The sequence below is a fragment of the Thalia democratica genome, chromosome 5, assembly GCF_965202585.1.
Source record: "Thalia democratica chromosome 5, ktThaDemo2.hap1.1, whole genome shotgun sequence".
In the NCBI taxonomy this organism is placed as follows: domain Eukaryota; kingdom Metazoa; phylum Chordata; class Thaliacea; order Salpida; family Salpidae; genus Thalia; species Thalia democratica.
In genome coordinates, this window is record NC_139169.1 from 34,740,987 (window position 1) to 34,758,953 (window position 17,967).

Here is a 17,967-nt window from a genome sequence, read left to right on the forward strand (position 1 = left end):
TTCTACCTGCTCAAGTGCGCTGTGGGCATGTACAGAGAAGCCGACAGCATGCAGGCATTAGACGCTGCAAAACTTCTTGGCCAGTCCGCCTGCATTCTTGAAAAGGTGAATTTTTTGCTTGTTTAAAGAAAAAATTTATATTTTATTCTTAATTGAAAGTTATGTGAACCAACTTTTTATATTTTTCATTAGTAAAATCCTAGATGAAAAACTTCACTTTTAAAGAAATATTTTGTTTAACAATTATGTTTATATACTTGTTAGAGATTAGTGATTTTTCTTAAAAGTTTTTTAAATTTTTATAAAACTTATCAAAAAAAGTTTTTAAATAAATTTTATTTGGTAAAAGGTATAATAAAAATCATATATTTTAAGAATCTTCATGATAACAATTTACTTGACTTTTTAACTAACGAGTTATAGGTATCTAGTACTACTTTTTGACAGTTTTAAAAGCACTAATAATAAGCTCAAAAATTATAAATAACCTTAGTTTAGTTAAAAAATAAAAGAGAGTTTGTTTATTTAAATCTGAAAACCTTGATTAAAAACTTTCTTTATAAAACAAGATGTTTTACACATTTTTAAACACTTGTTTGTTCTAAATTGAAAAAAATCTGTATAGCACAACTTTTTAACTATCTACAACTTTACAAAAACTAAAAAAAGTTTTCTTGTTTCTGTTTACTTTAGTATTATTTATGTTTATATACTAAGGAGTGTTCGTAATCAGACTTAATACTTCAAGTTATAAGTATCAAATAAAATACTTTTACCAGATAAATCAATTCCAAAAATAGAAATTCAAAACTTATAAAATGTTAAACAGTGCATCTAAGACTGCCTACATCTTAATTTACAATCAGTTGTAAACAAACTACAGTACATAAAAATGAGCTTTTGTCAAAGCTTGTGCAACTTAAACCTAAACTAAGCTAAATAATTTTTATTAAGCGCGTTAATTATGTTATTATATACTGCAGAAACATATAAAATTCATAACAGTAAATCTTATTCTACATTTTAACTTTGTGCAGATTTATTACTTTTATTATAAAAATTAACACAAACTCCAGGTCCGAAAGATCGAAGACAATATCACCAGGATGCACTTCAACCGCCAGTTGGCCGAGCTCGTACTCGACGTTTTCGCCAATTACCAGCATCACCACAGGAGGGGAAGCACCCGCAGTGACGTCATAGTCAACAACGTCGTCGTTCTCGCGGCCCGCTTCGTCACCATCCTGAAAAGCCAGGTTGAAGTTCATAGTATTCTCAAGTAGCCTCAATACTATAAGTAAATACAATTTAGTAATAAAGTTTTCAGTTTTACTATTTTTAAAAGTTTCAATTAAGATTTAATTCTCACCGAAACCGGGTTGTGAATAAACAAAGTTTGCACATTTATTATTACATGAACATAAAGTTAAAAACGTTTTTTTTTAAGGACAATGCCGGCAACTTTGTCTCGTGCCTGATTCTAAGCACGTGTAGGAACAACGCGCACACTTTGCTGAAACACGTCATAATGTCCATGGTGAAGGCCACAGAGGGGAAGACTGATGAAGCGTATCGGTTCATGCGCGAGGCAGCCAAGGAGATCGAAGGCGAGGGCTGGTATGAAAATTACGAGGGTGTCGTGTTAGACATGATGCAAGAATTGAACGAGATGAACCAATAAGACGTTTGTATTCCAAAGATGTTCGGTCACATTTTCACGCAAATTTGTGAAGATGTGCACTGTTAGCATGTCATAAGTTACCTAGCATTGTCTTTAATAAATATTAACTATGATGTGTAGTTTTACATTTGTCTCTGTCTGCATTTTATTTTAGAAAGTTGCACATAAACTTTTATATTTTTTTGCTGATGTTCATATTGAATTAGTAAAGTAATAGTGTTAACATACTTAGTAATTTTAATACAATTACAGACTCTTAACATATTAGTCTAACAATTTAAACCATTTTTATCTCCGGTGTCCAAGACAATTCTTAACTTATATAAGAACAAAATTATTGAAATAAAAAATTTTGCATCTAGTGTTTTTGACCCGAACAATTAAATCCTTTTTTTCTACCAAGTGCTTTTGTTTAATAAAAAACATTCTAAAGTGAAAAACGGCTGAAAATATATACAATTAATACTAACAAAAACATAAATTAAACAAAATTAAAGTTAAAAATCAAACTTTTTGAGCTGTATTATAGTTATAAAAAAAATAATTTCATAATAAAATAATTATTACATAAAAACAAATAACTTTCAAAATCTACGAATTTAACAACTAATAACTCATAAATTCATAAAAATAAACATGCCAAAACATCATGTACAAAAATACTCTTTTCACAGTAATCGAAACTACCAAGATCTAAAATATTATACCTTCACTAATTGCTAATTTTTACATTTATTCTTTTTATCCATAAACTTTCTTTGTAGTTAGAACTTTTAAATTCAGGTTTTTCTAAAAAAATTATCTTGTACGCACTGTCTATTCCTATACTTTCAATATCAGCATGATGATTCTCAAAGTATCGTTTGAATAAGGCAGATTCTTCTCCTTTACCAATTTAGCTAAATTTTATTTGGAATTTATATGTGCTAAGTTATTTTTATCTGCGTTCCATTTCACATTAAAATTTAGTCTACTTATAAATAATAGCTAAACAGTATTTAAAACACTATAGTAACACTTAGATTAAAACAAATCATAAACTTTTACTTACTATACTTTACTTAAAATTATTTTCAAGTTTAAGTTAAAAAAAACTATGACAAAAGTCTATTTTTATTTATGTTTACTTTTTTACAATTGATAAGAAATTTCAATTTATACTGGACATTAATATAGCTTTTATTATTTAAATTTATACAAGTTTCATTTTTATAACTTTAAAGTTTTAAAGTAGTAAAAGTGATTACTAACAAAATAACGCAGTAGTTCTCTAACTGAAAAAAATATATATTTACAATTTATAAATGAAAACATCTCTTTAACATTAGATTTAAAAGTAACATTAATTTTCCTATTCCTTCTCCTGTTTTCGTTAGTTTTTCTTTTTACTAAATAGCTTACAGTAATTACTTATGAACTAAAAAGTATAATCTAAGAAGTATTAAAGACCTTATTGTATAAAAAATCTGAAGCTAACAAATATTTTTGTGCACATAAAAAAACTGGTATGCACTTTTTACAAAACTGTACAATGTATGTTAAAACAAGATTATAGTGATATAATCTTTCTACCCTATATTTATGCTTCTATTAAGTTATGTTAAGTTATATAGGATTTTATTAACAAAGAGTTTAATAAAACTTCATGACTTTGTACTGGTCAGCTTCTTTTCAAATTAAACCTAAAATGTTTCATGTACTGAGCAGGCGTTGTGTGGTTATGATTCAAAATATAAAAAATTCTAGAAGTAAACTTCAAAGAGGCGGTATTGCACACATTGGGAAACTTTGGTTCAAAGGCTGTTAAACTTTGCCTTAAGATTTTTGTGATTCTTGAAATACTTAAAGTAATATAAAACAAAACAATTTAGTAAATTACATCTTATTATGGAGTGATTTTATTTATCTGGGACAAAAGGTTTTAAAACGTTCAAAACGAAATGGGTAACTAACTTGTAAATGGGCAATATTTTTCAGAAAAAAATAGAACTTGTGTTTTATTTTCTGCAAAGTCAAAGATAATGGAAATTTTTCATTTTGTGCAGACTTTTCTCAATTTATCATACTAAAATATTTTTAGTAGCAGTAAAACAGAACATAAGTCATTCTTGTTGCTTAGTATAAAAGACCTTGTATGTTGTTTCAAGAAAAAAGATTAAGAAAAAAATGGTAACGGTCAGTTTCACAATTTGAAATATGCTTTAGTATTTATTTCATTTTACAAACACTTTTAGTTTAAACCGGTAGGGTAGTCGCAGGCCAAATTAAAAAATTAAATACCTTTGTAATGAAATTAACATTTCATTTTCTTATTTTAAAGCGGATGTTGTAAACTGTTTTACGCAGTTTTCATGACGTTCTTCTAGTATTAAAAACAAACAATTTTTTTATTTTAAAAAGTTAATTTCATTTCAATGCGTATATATTTGCGTTTGTCTTTCAAATAAGCGTTAGTTGCTTATTTGGTCAATTAGTTATTCCGCGTTACGATCAAGTTACGATTAAATTCAACGTTTATTTCTAGTCTCGAGAATCAAGAAAACGTTTACAACGCGGAGTTGATGTTGGTATTTTATATAACTTTACGATTGTTACAACTTTTTATAGATTTTATTTGTGTCGTGATTAAATAGTTTCTTTCTTCAGACCTAAGAATTATTATTGAAAATAAAGTAAATTTAATTTATTCAAAGTGTGTTTTATTCATAACCTAGGAATAAGTTTGTAACTATATTAAACTAGATCGAAAGTAAACAACCTGTTTTGTTAAACCTTTGCTGGCCGCGTTTGTAGCTTTGGTAACAACGTCAGTTTTCCAACATTAGGGTTTTTTTTTTGGGAGAATGTCTTATTTGTCTGCATTTTATGCTAATTATTCATTTTTAGCGTTTATCTGTAGTTATTTAGCTATACATAAAACATATACGTATTTAAATACTCTTTTTCGCTATTTAAAATAATTTTACTACTACTTAAGTAAAACAAAAAATAATTTAATATCGAAAGTGAAATCAAATTTAATTTTGCTAAATACTTAAAAAATATTTTTAAGTAAAAATGTTTAAAAATTGCACAATTTTGTTTGAAAGCTGTTTTAAACAACGATTTCTTGACTATCAAACACTCTACTGCTATTTAAAAATAGCTGGAATATTGTAAAAAAATACTTGTCTTGTTTTAGTAACAATTAAATATCATAAATAAATATTTTACTACTCTTATTCAAATTATTTTTTTTTTTAACACAATTACACTGTTTCACCGCAAAGCGAATTTTCAAATTGTAAAACTGTAATAAAATAATAATAATAAAAATTACAAATAATATAAAACATATATGAGTTAAGTTAGATGCTAAGAAATTTAAAACTTGAAAAAAATTAAAAGAAATATACTGTGAAAAGTATTAAAAAAAGTAATTATGCTATAAAACATTTAAAAATTTAAATAAAATTACCTGTAAACAGGTAAAATAAGCAATTGAACTACAGTATATAGTAAGGAATTGAAATTAAATAGAATTAAACAACAATAATATATAAAACTAAAAGTGATAGAGTTGGAAATTAGTTAGACATGAAACACGTCGTACCTATAGTTAAACTATAAATCATAATTGTTTAAAATAATAAAATACAAAACAATAAGGGTACACATTTCAAAAAAACCTTGAGTTGTTAACATTGTTGATACTATTAAGATGGGTAGAAGTCAAATATGTACGAAGGGACACTTTTGAACGAAGGGTCACTTTTGCACAAAGACACTTATGCACGAAGACGCTTTTGCACGAAGAAGCTTTTGCCCGAGGGGTCTTTTGCACAAAGACTTTTGCACAAAGACAGATTTGCACGGCTTTAATTTTTTTTAATTATCTATTTTTTTATTAATTTTATTAATAATTTTATTTTTTTCTAATTTAAATTTTCTTTTTTTTTACTATAACTGTTACCCTTACCCTTGGTCAGTAACTTTTTTTATCTTTTTTTTGATTAACTTTATTATTTATATTTTTATCTTTTATTAATTTTAAACTTTTATTGATTATAGTTAATATTTGTTTTTTTATTTTATTTTCACTATCACTGTTACCCCTAACCATTTACCTCGGACGATAACTTTTTATTTTTGATAGTAAATTTTATTGTTTATTTCTTTAATCATTATTTTTACTATTACTATTACCAATAACCCTTACACTCAGTAAGTAACTTACATTTTTGTTTTTTTTTTAATGTTTTCATTATAATGTTTTTAATTAATTTGTTTGTTTTTACTCTCGTGCAAAAATGACCCTTCGCGCAAAAGTGTTTTTGTGAAAAAGTGTCCCTTCGTACATATTTGACCCGTTCCCGTTAATGATGGTTATGTTATCATGCAAAATAAAATGGCTTTTTATGAAAAATTCTTATTGAGGAAAGGATATTAAAAGGGTTATTTTTGGAATGAAGATTTAAACTAAATTGAAAAACAAACAAAATTTTAGTTAAGATACAACCATGAAAATATAAACTACTAATAACCTAATTTGAATAAAAACGTAACAATATTTAAAAACTGAAAATGTGTATATTATAATGCATGTACACTTATATAAATTATATTTATGCAAGTAAAGCATGCATTGGGTTATCAGTTCGTTTCTCTTGTTTAAGCTTTTTCTTTTAATTGCTAGGGCTATACAGAGTCTTTTCAGATTGCATAAGGTGTACATTTTAGTTAGGTTTGTATTTGTAACAAAAAGAAAATTTAGATCTAGATATTATGAACACAAGGCCTCTTTCCCTAAACCGTCTGAAAATAAACCTAAAAGTTTTACCTAACTTACAAAGCATCTAGGAATTTTAACAATAACAAAAAAAAATACTCAATTGGATGGAAAGTAGTAGAATCATTGGAAATTAATACAAACCATACTAACACGTGCACCTTATGCAACCTGAAAAGACTCCATATAGTCCTAGCAAACAAAAGAAAAAACTTTAAACAAAAGAAACGAACTGACAACCAAATGCCCGCTTTAATTGCATAAATATTTATAAATTATAAATTATACAGGTAAAACTGTTGTTAATATATTGAATAATTTGTAAGCATTATAATATACACATTTTCAGTTCTAAATCATTATCATTTTTTATCAAAACTAGATTATTATTAGTTTATATTTTCATAGTTGCATCTTAACTAAAATTTTGTGTTTTTTCTTTTTTAAATTCAGTTTAGCATTCCAAAAACAACCCATCTAATATCCTTTCCAAAATAAAAAGTTTTCATAAAAAGCCAGTTTATTTTGCATAACAACATAACCAACTTAAGCATATCAACAATTCTCACAACTCAAAGTATGTTTTTTAATGTTTACCCCTATTATTTTTTTTAACAATAATACTTTATAATTTTCATGTACTAATTTCTGTTCAAAGTTTCATGTCTAACTAAGTTTCAACTCTATAACTTTTAACTTTGTAATGTTTTTTTTTTTTGAATTTGTTTAATTTCAATTCCCTACTATATACTATAGTTCAATTGTTTGTCTATGCCTGTTTACAGTTTATTGTTTGATTAATCTATAAATAGTTTTATAGCATTAGTAATTTTATAATACTTTTCTTATTTTTTATAGTTTTAGTATTCTCAACATATAACTTAATTTTTATATATTTTATATTACTTGCAAGTTCTACTGTTATTTTAGACATATTAACAATTTTAAATGCCGCTTTGCGGTGTAACAGGGCAATTGTGTTTCTTAAAATAATAAAACTTTAATTTTCAATCTACTTCTTGGATAGATTACTCTGTAACGTTTGTTTTTAACTCAATAGTTAAATCATTTTAAATGCCTAGATAAAAGTTAAGGAAAAAAATAACAGACTTATAATTTTAAATTCCGCATTGCGATGAAACAGGACAATTGTGTTTCTTAAAATTATAAAAGTTTAACTTTCAATTTAATTCTTGGATAGATTACTCTGTAAAATTTGTTTTTAACTAAATCGTCAAATTATCTTAATTGTCTAGCTAAGGCTTAAGGATAAAAAGTATAAAAATTGAATCCTAAGAATCCTAAGAGTTTAATGCTGAATCCTAAGAAAAAAAGCATATTTGAAGTACTTGAGTTCGATGGTTCCCTTAAAAACATCCCTTTGGCGAAAAAGCACACTTATCAGGTTAGATTGTTTCATTACACAAACGCCCTCATCCAAAAAATGAGATGGCGTGCATTTTATTACGAACAAAAGTTGTGTAAAAAAACAAACTATTAATCCGATAAGTCTGATGCTCATTTGAACACAAGTAAATTAAGTACAATAAATAAATCTTTGCCTTTCCCGACAAAAAGTCGGCACCAATCTGTGTAAAATTAATACCATTTGAATCTGAATTATTAGATTTAATCAATAAAATTGAACTTAAACCCGGTAAAACTAATAACTTTCAATATAATTTACGTAACAAGATTAATTCTATAAAAAGTCTAATAAACTTGTTATTTTTGCAGACAAAACTAATAATTTATATAAAATCAGTCCAAAAAGTTATGATAAGCTACTTTTAGACAATATCACAAAAAACTATAAAAAATGTACCAAAAATCCGGCTGATACGATAGACTCCCGTGCACAAGAACTTTTAAATGAAAATAATATTACTGGCAAACGTATACCTAAGTTAGAAAGATCGCAAGCGTATATAACAGTAAAGGATCATAGAGATAATTTTCCTGCAATAGTTAAGTGCAGACTAATAAGTAAAAGTAAAACGCATATTACTAAACAATCTATTGTCAAACATATTGGAAAAATATCTAAACAAATTTTAATTAGTATAATTAAAGACGTAAGAATAGCCACTAGTCTAATCCAATGGAAAAATACTGGTGAAATATTACAATGGTTTAACAATATTAACAATAAAAGTAGTAAGCGTTTTATTAGCTTTGATATCGTCGAATTTTATCCGTCTATTACAAAAGCGCACTTAATTAACGCACTAGATTACGCATCCCAATTTTCTAATTTTAATAAATTAGATACAGACATTATATACCATTCGTGTGACTCTTTACTTTTTTCGGGTGATGATGTATGGAAGATAAATGATACCGATAGTTATTTTGATATACCAATGGGTAGTTTTCATGGAGCGGAGGTATGCGATCTTGTAGGGTTATACATTCTAGATAAACTCAAAAGTATTTTTTTTTATATATGACATATACAAGTTTTACCTAAATTCTTAGCAAAGCTATATGAGTGGTTTCTTGCTCAAGAACTAAAAGTTTAGGTAAAACTTGTATAGGTCATATATTCTAAAAACAATAATTAGTTTAAAAAAAAATAATTACACCATGAAACTTAACTATACAAGTTTGTTAAAAATAAACATTATTAAAAAAAAATTCGCATAAAAGTCTGTAAACCTAAAAATCGAAAATCGTGCAAAGTCGGAATTTTTCTTAAATTTTATCTAGGCTTATGGTATTAAAAAAAAAAAGAAAAAAAATAATTACAAGTTTAAACTTAGTTTAATAAGTATTTTAAAGAAACAAAATTTGAAAAAATTTATTATTTTTGGAGAAAAACTTGTAAAATTAAAAAAATAGAAAAAAAAATTTTTTAAAGGGGCCCCACTACAAAGTCAAACCCCAGTTCAATGGAAATTATTGTGAAAAGCAAAGCAAAAGAACGTTCTTTACAATGAAAACAAAGTTCCAAGTTAGCATTTAAAAACTTGAAAATAATTGGTTTTAAAGTTTGGTTAATAAAAATATTGCAATAAAAACCATCCAAGCCAAGTTCACGCTAGTTTTTTAATCTTGGTGAGAAAAATATTATTTTTGAGAACCTTGTTGAATGGCTATGTATTTTAGTTATATTTTTAAAGTAAAATTAAAGTTTACTGGTAAAACTTTATGATCAAATTTAAACATAAAAACTCCCAATTCATATTTGAATAATATTTCGAATTTGTTTTTTGTTATTTTCAAGTTTTTCACATTCTTGTTGTACTTTTTATAGTGAATGCACCTGAGTGATTTATTATAGAGTACATTGATTTCATTTAACTTATCTTCTATTAGTTCTGCCCAGCATAACATACCATACTTTATTGGCTCATAAAAAGTGAATTAAAATTCAAGTTTAAAGAATTTTTATTTAAAAAGTACCTTGTTTTATAAAGAACACTAATTGCCTTTAATAATTTACTTTTTATCATTTTAATATGTTCCCCCCAACTTAAATTATTATTCATTATTACTCTTAAGTACTTATAACTTTTTAACATTTTTACTTCTGTTTTACCTATTTTGACTTCAAATTTTATACTTTACATTTGGTACCTAACATTCTATTAAAAAATCTTTTTCTGCAAAGACTTTTGCCGTCTTTGAAATTAAAATAACATACTCAGATTCTGATTGTAACGTTTGTACTTTTTTAATAAATTTTAGACAATCGCAAATTTATTTCAGCTACAACTTTTTTATACTCGAAGCTACCGATATAATTTACTGTTTAATATAATTTTAATATTTAATATTTAAGTAGGCTAAATAAGTACTAAATATACTTGATTAATTAAAAAGCTAAATATAAGATTTAACTTTATTTTATTGAAATAAATCACAAAAACTTCTATTTGAAATAACTGTAGCTTTTTTGCAAAATTTTACATTTAATTACTGTATTTAATTTTTTCAAAAGTATAAAACATGTTTTTTAACGGATTTTAAAAGCGACTTTAAAATAATTTAGTCGTTCAATACAAAAATAAAAACAATATTTTGAATTAATAGTAAAACAGAAAATATTTAGCTTAAAAACAAAAGTGGGCTATTTTTTTTTAAAAAGTTAAATTTTTAAATAAATGTTAATGTTTTAATTCAGTCTTTTTCGATGTAGGTCGCATATTCTTTTAAATTCAAATTTTCGAAAAAGGTCGTGTCTTTTGTTTCTTTGAGAGAAACTTTTCAAAATCCTGTAGTAAGTTGTTTATTCTTTATAAGGTTTTATTTATTAAAAAAGTTTTGAAAAAATTTCAATTTATGATTTCTAATCGTATGTAGCTTGTATAAATAGTGAAAAAATCAATTTAAAACGCTGAGTTGAAAATTAATAGTAATTTATATAATTTTATAAAGCCTTAAAATTTTAGTTTTAACCTTAAAATATTTATAAATAACTAGAAAATATTAACTAGGTATTAATTTTAAATAAAATAAATAAATAAATTAAATATTTATAAAAAAATAAAAAAATAAATAAATTAAAAAAACGGTATTAAACTTACAAAACTTTACGTAATAAATAATTTTTTGTCATCACCTTGTTTTAAAATTTAACAACTAGCTAAAATTTCTTTAAATTAAACCGTTTTATAGAATTAAAAAGTTTTAAGTAATTTTAGTCTACTGCTATAACCAAGTAGTGATACGCATTTAAATACATTTAATTAGTTTTAACAGACTAAACATTCAATTATCAAAAAAGTATGAAAGTTAGGTTAGACAAATAGCAACGTAAGCCTTTGTAGAAATAGTTTTTCAATCACTTACTATTTGATTAGTAAGTTTTACTACACTAGTCTATATGGTTTGTTTGTTTCTTGTCAAAATTATGCCTATTAAATGTTAAACTTTTTTGTGGTTAGAATTTTTGGTTTACAAATTTTATTTCAAAAAGTTTTTCAAAACATAAAAGAATAGTAAATATTTAGAAATGATAGAAATTTATCCAGAAATGACAGTAAAATTAAGTAATAAAATAAACAAAGCTCCAAAAACGTGTCCGTATTTGTTTATTTTTAATTCCTATTCTTAAACAACGTTTTGTCTAAACTAAAAATACTTAATTAATACACTAAAAAACTATCTCAATTCATTTTAATAGTAAACATAAAAAAAACCTTAGTTGATTTTTTAAGTGATAGAAAAATAACTAACATAAAAAATTTTGCAGGAACTAAAAAACAGTCTGTCCATGACATTGGCGTTGTTGCCTGAAAATGCATTGATTGGAATAATTACTTTTGGCCATTTTACTGAAATCCACCGTCTAACGCAGTTTAAGTGGCAAGGATCTTACGTTATAAATTCCACTGATGTCGTTTCTGCTAAACAGCTAGAGGTAGTTTATATTCAACTTTAAAAAACGACCTCGGTTTTGTATTATGCATTTAAGAAATAATAAAAATTAACTTAAAATATAATAAAAACTAGGTGATTTACAAAATTTTATCTGAATTTATTAATCCAAGAAAAAACTAGATATTGTAGTTTAGTTATAACTAAGTATATTTTATAAAAAAACAAAATCAATTATTAGTTATGTATATAGTTCGAAATTTTCTTAGTTAGCGTAATTAATAAGATTAGAAATACATTTTATTTGTCTTCAAAAAATACAAAGCTTTTGAATTAAAGATAACTTTTACAGACACAACTTGGAATTAAAAAAGAAAACCAGGAATTTCGTACACACATTTTTGATGGTAAAGGTGTAAATAAGTTAGTACCTAGATTCTTTAAAAAGTTTATAAAGTACCTTTAACTTTATAGTAAATATTTTTTTAAGCAAAAAAATCAAAGTTTTATTTATATTTTAAAAAGTAAAACCAAATAGAAAATTATACAATTTAGACATTTTATACATTTTTCACCAAAAAAGCATTTTTACAAATACACAGGTTCATTCAGCCTGTCAAAAATTGCGACGAGATTGCCACCGATATCTTCAACAACCTCAAAGTGGACTCTTACCCTGTAAAGAGAGCCCACCGGCCCGAGCAGTGCCTCGGGTCCGCGTTGTCCCACGCCATCGCCCTGATCGAGTGCTCCTACCCCGGTATGCCGGGCAGGGTCATGACCTTCCTCGGCGGGCCGTGCACCCGGGGCCCGGGCAAAGTGGCGGAGCTGGACATGAAAGTGGTGATGAGGTCTTGGAAAGACATCCTTGACGAGGAGACCTCCAGTGATAAGAGGATTGTACAGGTGAAACGAGCTTTTAAACGTTAAATTAGAGAAAAAAATCATGCGCTAACTTATATAACGTTAACTATTGTTTAGTTGTCTACGTATGTAAATAGTTAACTTAATAATATCATAAATAATGTTATTGAAGGAGGCTGTTTTGAAAATAAAAACTGTATTTGTTCGTTAGTACCTCAAGTTTATATGTTTAGGATTTGATTTAAAAAAAATTTTTGACTAAGCTCTTTTGGTTTCAGCACTACAAAGACCTCGCTGATCAAGCCGCAAAAAACGGACATATAGTTGATATTTTCTCCTGTTACTGCAACGAAAGTGGTCTCCATGAAATGCAATATTTCAAACAAACAGGGTAAGTTGTTTAATGAATTCCACAAATATACTATAAACATAACAGTTTTTGAAAATTTAGTTCATACATTTAAAATATATTTTAAATACTTAAATTTATTTTTTCAGCGGATTAATGTTGTTGTGTGATACCTTCGGCAGTTCTCACTTCAAACAATCATACCAGAAAATATTCGCAAGAGATGAAAACGACCAACTGGAAATGGCGTTCAACGTCGAGGTGGAAGTCAAAGTGAGTTGTAACTTAATTCTATTGTTTTTCCGTTTTAAAGAGAATTGGACGAATTAGAAAAAAAAATTGACACAAACACATTAACTATCTAAATGCCTTTTTTTTTTGTTTTTTTTTGAAAAACATAAACATTTAGTTTATCTTTAAACTTTTAACCCTTTACTAATTGATATAATAAAACAACTTAAAGTTTTTTTTTTGTCCGAATAAATAAACTTTATTATAATATTTACGTACCTAGTTTGTTTTAGCTGATTTTTTTAGTAAAAATATCATATATTACAGACAACTTGCAAAAGAAAGATAAAGATAAAGGGGGCGATAGGACCTTGCGTCTCGGCAAAACAGCTGGGTTCTAATGTCAGCACTGATAACAAGGTCTGTTTCAGTGGAACAAACAAGTGGAAAATAAACGGAATCGATTCCATCACGACCCTTGCAATTTATTTCACTGTAGATAACAAGGTTGAAGTTTGTATTTACTTGTGTACTAACTTTATTATTTTTTCACCTAAAACAAAACTAATAAGTAATATCATAAAAAGTAAAAGTTGAACTAAAATAAATACATGCAAAACTGTACTTGAAATTCAAAATATTTGTTAAGTTATCAAAGTCAACAATTTGTCTAGTTGTATTGCGTAAGTAATACGCAATAAATATTCATTAAAAATGTATATTTAAATCTTTAAGTTTTAAAAGTTTATATTTCAATACAAGTAATGTTTATAATAACTAGTACACAATTACGGAAAAAAAAGTCTTACTTTATAATTAAAGTATAACTTAACGCAGTAATCTATGATATTAGTTTTCTACGCACATGCGGACACGTCTAAACTTTTTGACTTGTGTGGGAAAACCAGCAACAAAATTCCGTGCTCACAAAAGACTAATCAAAACAAATCTAACAGAACGAAAAAGTTCAACGGTTGGATTGGGAAACAGGCATTCAATTTATAACGAGGTACACGCATTTTGACGGATCACGCAGAATACGAGTCACCACGACTGAAAGACAGTGAGTAAACCCTTTATAAAGTAGCATACCTTTAAAGATTCCGAATTTTTTTCTAATTAATAATGTTTACTTTTTGTAAAACTATGTAGCGTTTTACAAGTAAGCTAGATTCTTTGGATTTTTTTTTTAAACTCATCCATAACATATTAAAATAGCTTTAGCTTTACAAAAACTTTTTCAATTACAAACAGCTGGGAACGTGAAGGCGTAATTGATCGTTATTTGAAAGCAAGTTTCGATGCGGAGGCCGGCGCAATATCAATTGTGAGGTTGGCGATCTGTAGATCTAAAGAAGGAGTCACAATAGAAGATTCTGTAAAAGATCTTCGATTGTTCGTCGACAAAACGCTTATAGATCTTGTAAGTTTTTTATACTCACAAATTAAACTCTAATTTATCAATGCAAAAGAAAGTAAAGTTAACATATTAGCACATATAAATTCAGTTATTAGCTGTAGAACTTAAGCTCTAAATAAACAAACTTTTTTGTTTATAGTTGAAACTATTCGGGGACTACAAACAAGGAAACAAACATTCTGTCAAATTATCACCTAACTTTCATGATTTTTCAGAGGTTTGTTTTTTTTCATCAATGTCTTTTATTATTGTATTCTTATAAGTACTAGTTAAATTTTAGTCTAAACTAAGATTATTCAATGTGAATGCTGAAGTAAAAAGTAGAACATTTGATTTAAAGAAAAAAAATTATATATTATTATTGTGCAAATTTAAAGAACTTGATTCGACTTTAAATGCGTTTTTCTAATAAGAAAGTAAATGTTTTAAACTTCTGACAATTAACATTAACATTTTAGTATAGAAAAGCTTATTAACACTTAAAAAACTACAATAGTACTTTAGGTTACTATAATTTATTTTTAAAACAGCACTTTTGTATTAAAACTTAAAAACGTTTTTTTAAACAGTTCGTATATTTACTGAGAAAGAGCAATTTGTTAAACCTTGAAAAAGGTCCAGATGAAACTGCCTATGTAAGACACTACTTCAACAGATTGCCCACTTACAGTTTTCTGTTGATCATAAAACCTTACCTGAGATCATATTCTTTCGACGGAGCTGCAGTAAATGATCAATATCTTGTTCTACTTTTCACTACTTTTATAGAAAAAAATATTTCAGTCATTATAACATTTTGGTGGATTCATAAAATTTACCCAATATTTTTAACTTACGTTTAAATGTTCTCTCACAATATAAATGCACTTAGAAAATTTACAAAGAATTAAAAAGAATTTTTTATTTTCCAATTCGCATGTACAAACTGTATAAAAGTGAGCTTATACTTATCATTACTTTGTGCAAATCTGAAAACAATCAATACATAATTTATAGATTAATGTGATGATTACTTAATTTTATAATTTTCAGCAAATACCATGCGATAGTACAAGTGTGAAGAAAGATACAATTTTGTTATTAGATACGTTCTTCGTGGTTCTGATCTACCATGGACAAGTAAGCTTTTCTCTTAATTATTTAGTTTAATCTTTTACACGTTGAAGAAACTTTTGCTATTTCTTTTTAAACTTAATCATTCTCATGTTGTTTTAAGAATCGGAAAAGTTTTTCCTTAACTAAACTGGAGCCTGATATATTTAATCTTCTTTATTTTATAGAACATAGCCGAATGGAAAGCAAAGGGATACCATTTAGACCCTGCGTACGGCAATTTAAAGGAGCTGCTTGAGGCTCCACTAGGAGAAGCTAATGAAATACTAGAAGAAAGATTTCCCGTTTCTAGGTTAACTTTCATTATGTTATTAATTAATGTTAGCAATAAATATATATTACTTTATTTTAGCTGGCTCATTTTATGTATAAATTTTATTTTAAAAACTTTAACTTATTTTTTACCACATTATGTAAACTTTATAACTCACTTTAGAAACATTTAAAAAACGTAGCTCTTTTTCTCTTCGAGTTACCGATAAAACCTCAAGTTGAACAAAAACCGCAAATATACTTTGATCTAACTTCTTGCTAATTACATTTAATGTAGGTTCGTTGAAACGCAACACGGGGGAAGCCAATCTCGTTTTCTCTTGCATCACGTCAACCCGGCGAAAACCTACAAAACTCATAAAGACAAATTTGCGCTTCATCAGGTACGTGTGGTGTTTTAAATAATAATCAGCTTATAAAAAATCAAAGTTAACAAGTTTCAACTTATGGTGGAAAGTAATACCTAAAAAAAAACTAAAGTAAAGCGACTTTATATAAATTAGAGACTAGCGCAAAATCAAACAGTTTAAAGATAATCGCTCTACATAAATATTTTTAGTTAATTTTTTTTTGTTTTATTAATACTACAGGTAATTAAACACGTTTTACAAATTTTTTTATTATTTTTAAGTTTTTTAGAGTTTTGTTAAGTTTATTTATTTTATAACAAACACCATTTTATTACGCCTTAAAATTCAAATTTTTATCACTTATTTTTAGTATAAGTATTATTTATTTAAAAGTGCTATTAGTTTAGCTGAACGATTCTATTTTAAATTAATAAAAATATTATTTTAGGTATTATAAGAAGAAGAATTTTTTATTGTTTGCATTATGAGTGATCTTATATGTTAATGCTTGTTTTTCTAGTTTGTTTTACTTTTGTTGTTAAAAAAAGTTGTCTACTTGATTTTCTATAAATTTTTTAACAATAAAAATACGTAAAGATAGTTATATATATTTTTTCTTTTAACACCTATAGTTATTTTATTTTATAATTACGAATTTATTATATTTATTTTTATAATTACCAATTAATTTTTAGGAAGAAGATGATGGAGTTGAAGTACTAACCGATGATATTGATTATGATAACTTCATGGAATACCTCGAAGCACTTTTTACTATAAAAGACTAGCAACTTATTACTGTTTTTTATACTTCTAGCTACTTTTACAGTTCTTTTCTAAAAGTTACAACAATGACTACACTTTACATAAACTTTTTTTATTTATTTTGAAGTGCGATTAAGTTATTTTTGCTCATCCTAATTAAGGACTTATTAGATTAGATTAGGTACATTTTCGCCTTATAGTTTAAAACATTTAAAAAAGAAAAATTTCAACTAACGTTTTTTGAGTTTAGGAATAAATTTCTTAAAATTTTTTTAATTTTTTTGAAAAGATAAATAATGTAAATCTGTCTTTTTTTACTACTATTGTTTGAGTACTTTATGTTACTTAAAATTTCAAACTTATCTAAAAACGAAAAAAAAACTAGGTGATTTTAACAAACTAATATAACTGCAATTTTATTCTATAAAAACAAATAAAAATTATTATTACATACTGTTTCTAATTTAGAATTATATTTTAGCTTCACTCTAAAAGTATTATATGAAGTATAGTTTTTATTATAGTAAAATATTTTAATATCCTATAAAAGTGTATTTATATTAGGAAGTGCTTTAATAAATATATTGATAAAATGCTACAAAATTGTTCAGTTGTTTTATGTAACTTAACTAACTAGTTAGTATTTAACTAATTTTAACAAAAATCAAACGCTTTTGTTAGTTTTTACGAATAACTGACACATGTAAATTTTTCTATTGTGAAATACATGTCAAAATTGCAGTGATAGTATACGTCGTCGGTAATGAAACTTATTGTTAAGACTACAACAGTATGTTTTGTTGTAATTGAAGTAAAAATTGATTCCATAAA

The 17,967-nt window shown here is 26.1% G+C and overlaps 1 protein-coding gene across 1 annotated transcript; it reads left to right on the plus strand.

Moving 5' to 3' along the window:
- The first annotated feature begins 8,812 nt into the window (after positions 1-8,812).
- Positions 8,813-17,159, plus strand: LOC145836446 (protein transport protein Sec23A-like). The gene is made up of 16 exons (XM_082944245.1): positions 8,813-8,836; positions 9,310-9,402; positions 11,647-11,814; positions 12,124-12,194; positions 12,374-12,677; positions 12,914-13,026; positions 13,134-13,257; positions 13,543-13,728; positions 14,172-14,278; positions 14,470-14,638; positions 14,775-14,852; positions 15,205-15,360; positions 15,668-15,754; positions 15,916-16,040; positions 16,299-16,404; positions 17,067-17,159. Exons 1-16 carry the CDS (start codon positions 8,813-8,815, stop codon positions 17,157-17,159), a joined length of 2,004 nt encoding a protein of 667 aa, XP_082800371.1.
- Positions 17,160-17,967: the final 808 nt, after the last annotated feature.

Bases quoted from the DNA above. Each gene is read 5' to 3' on its own strand.
- LOC145836446 (XM_082944245.1), top strand. From the start codon at position 8,813: ATGGGTAGTTTTCATGGAGCGGAG. The intron at 12,195-12,373 runs GTTAGTACCTAG...ACAAATACACAG, and splicing joins GATGGTAAAGGTGTAAATAA to GTTCATTCAGCCTGTCAAAA. The intron at 13,027-13,133 runs GTAAGTTGTTTA...TTATTTTTTCAG, and splicing joins CAATATTTCAAACAAACAGG to CGGATTAATGTTGTTGTGTG.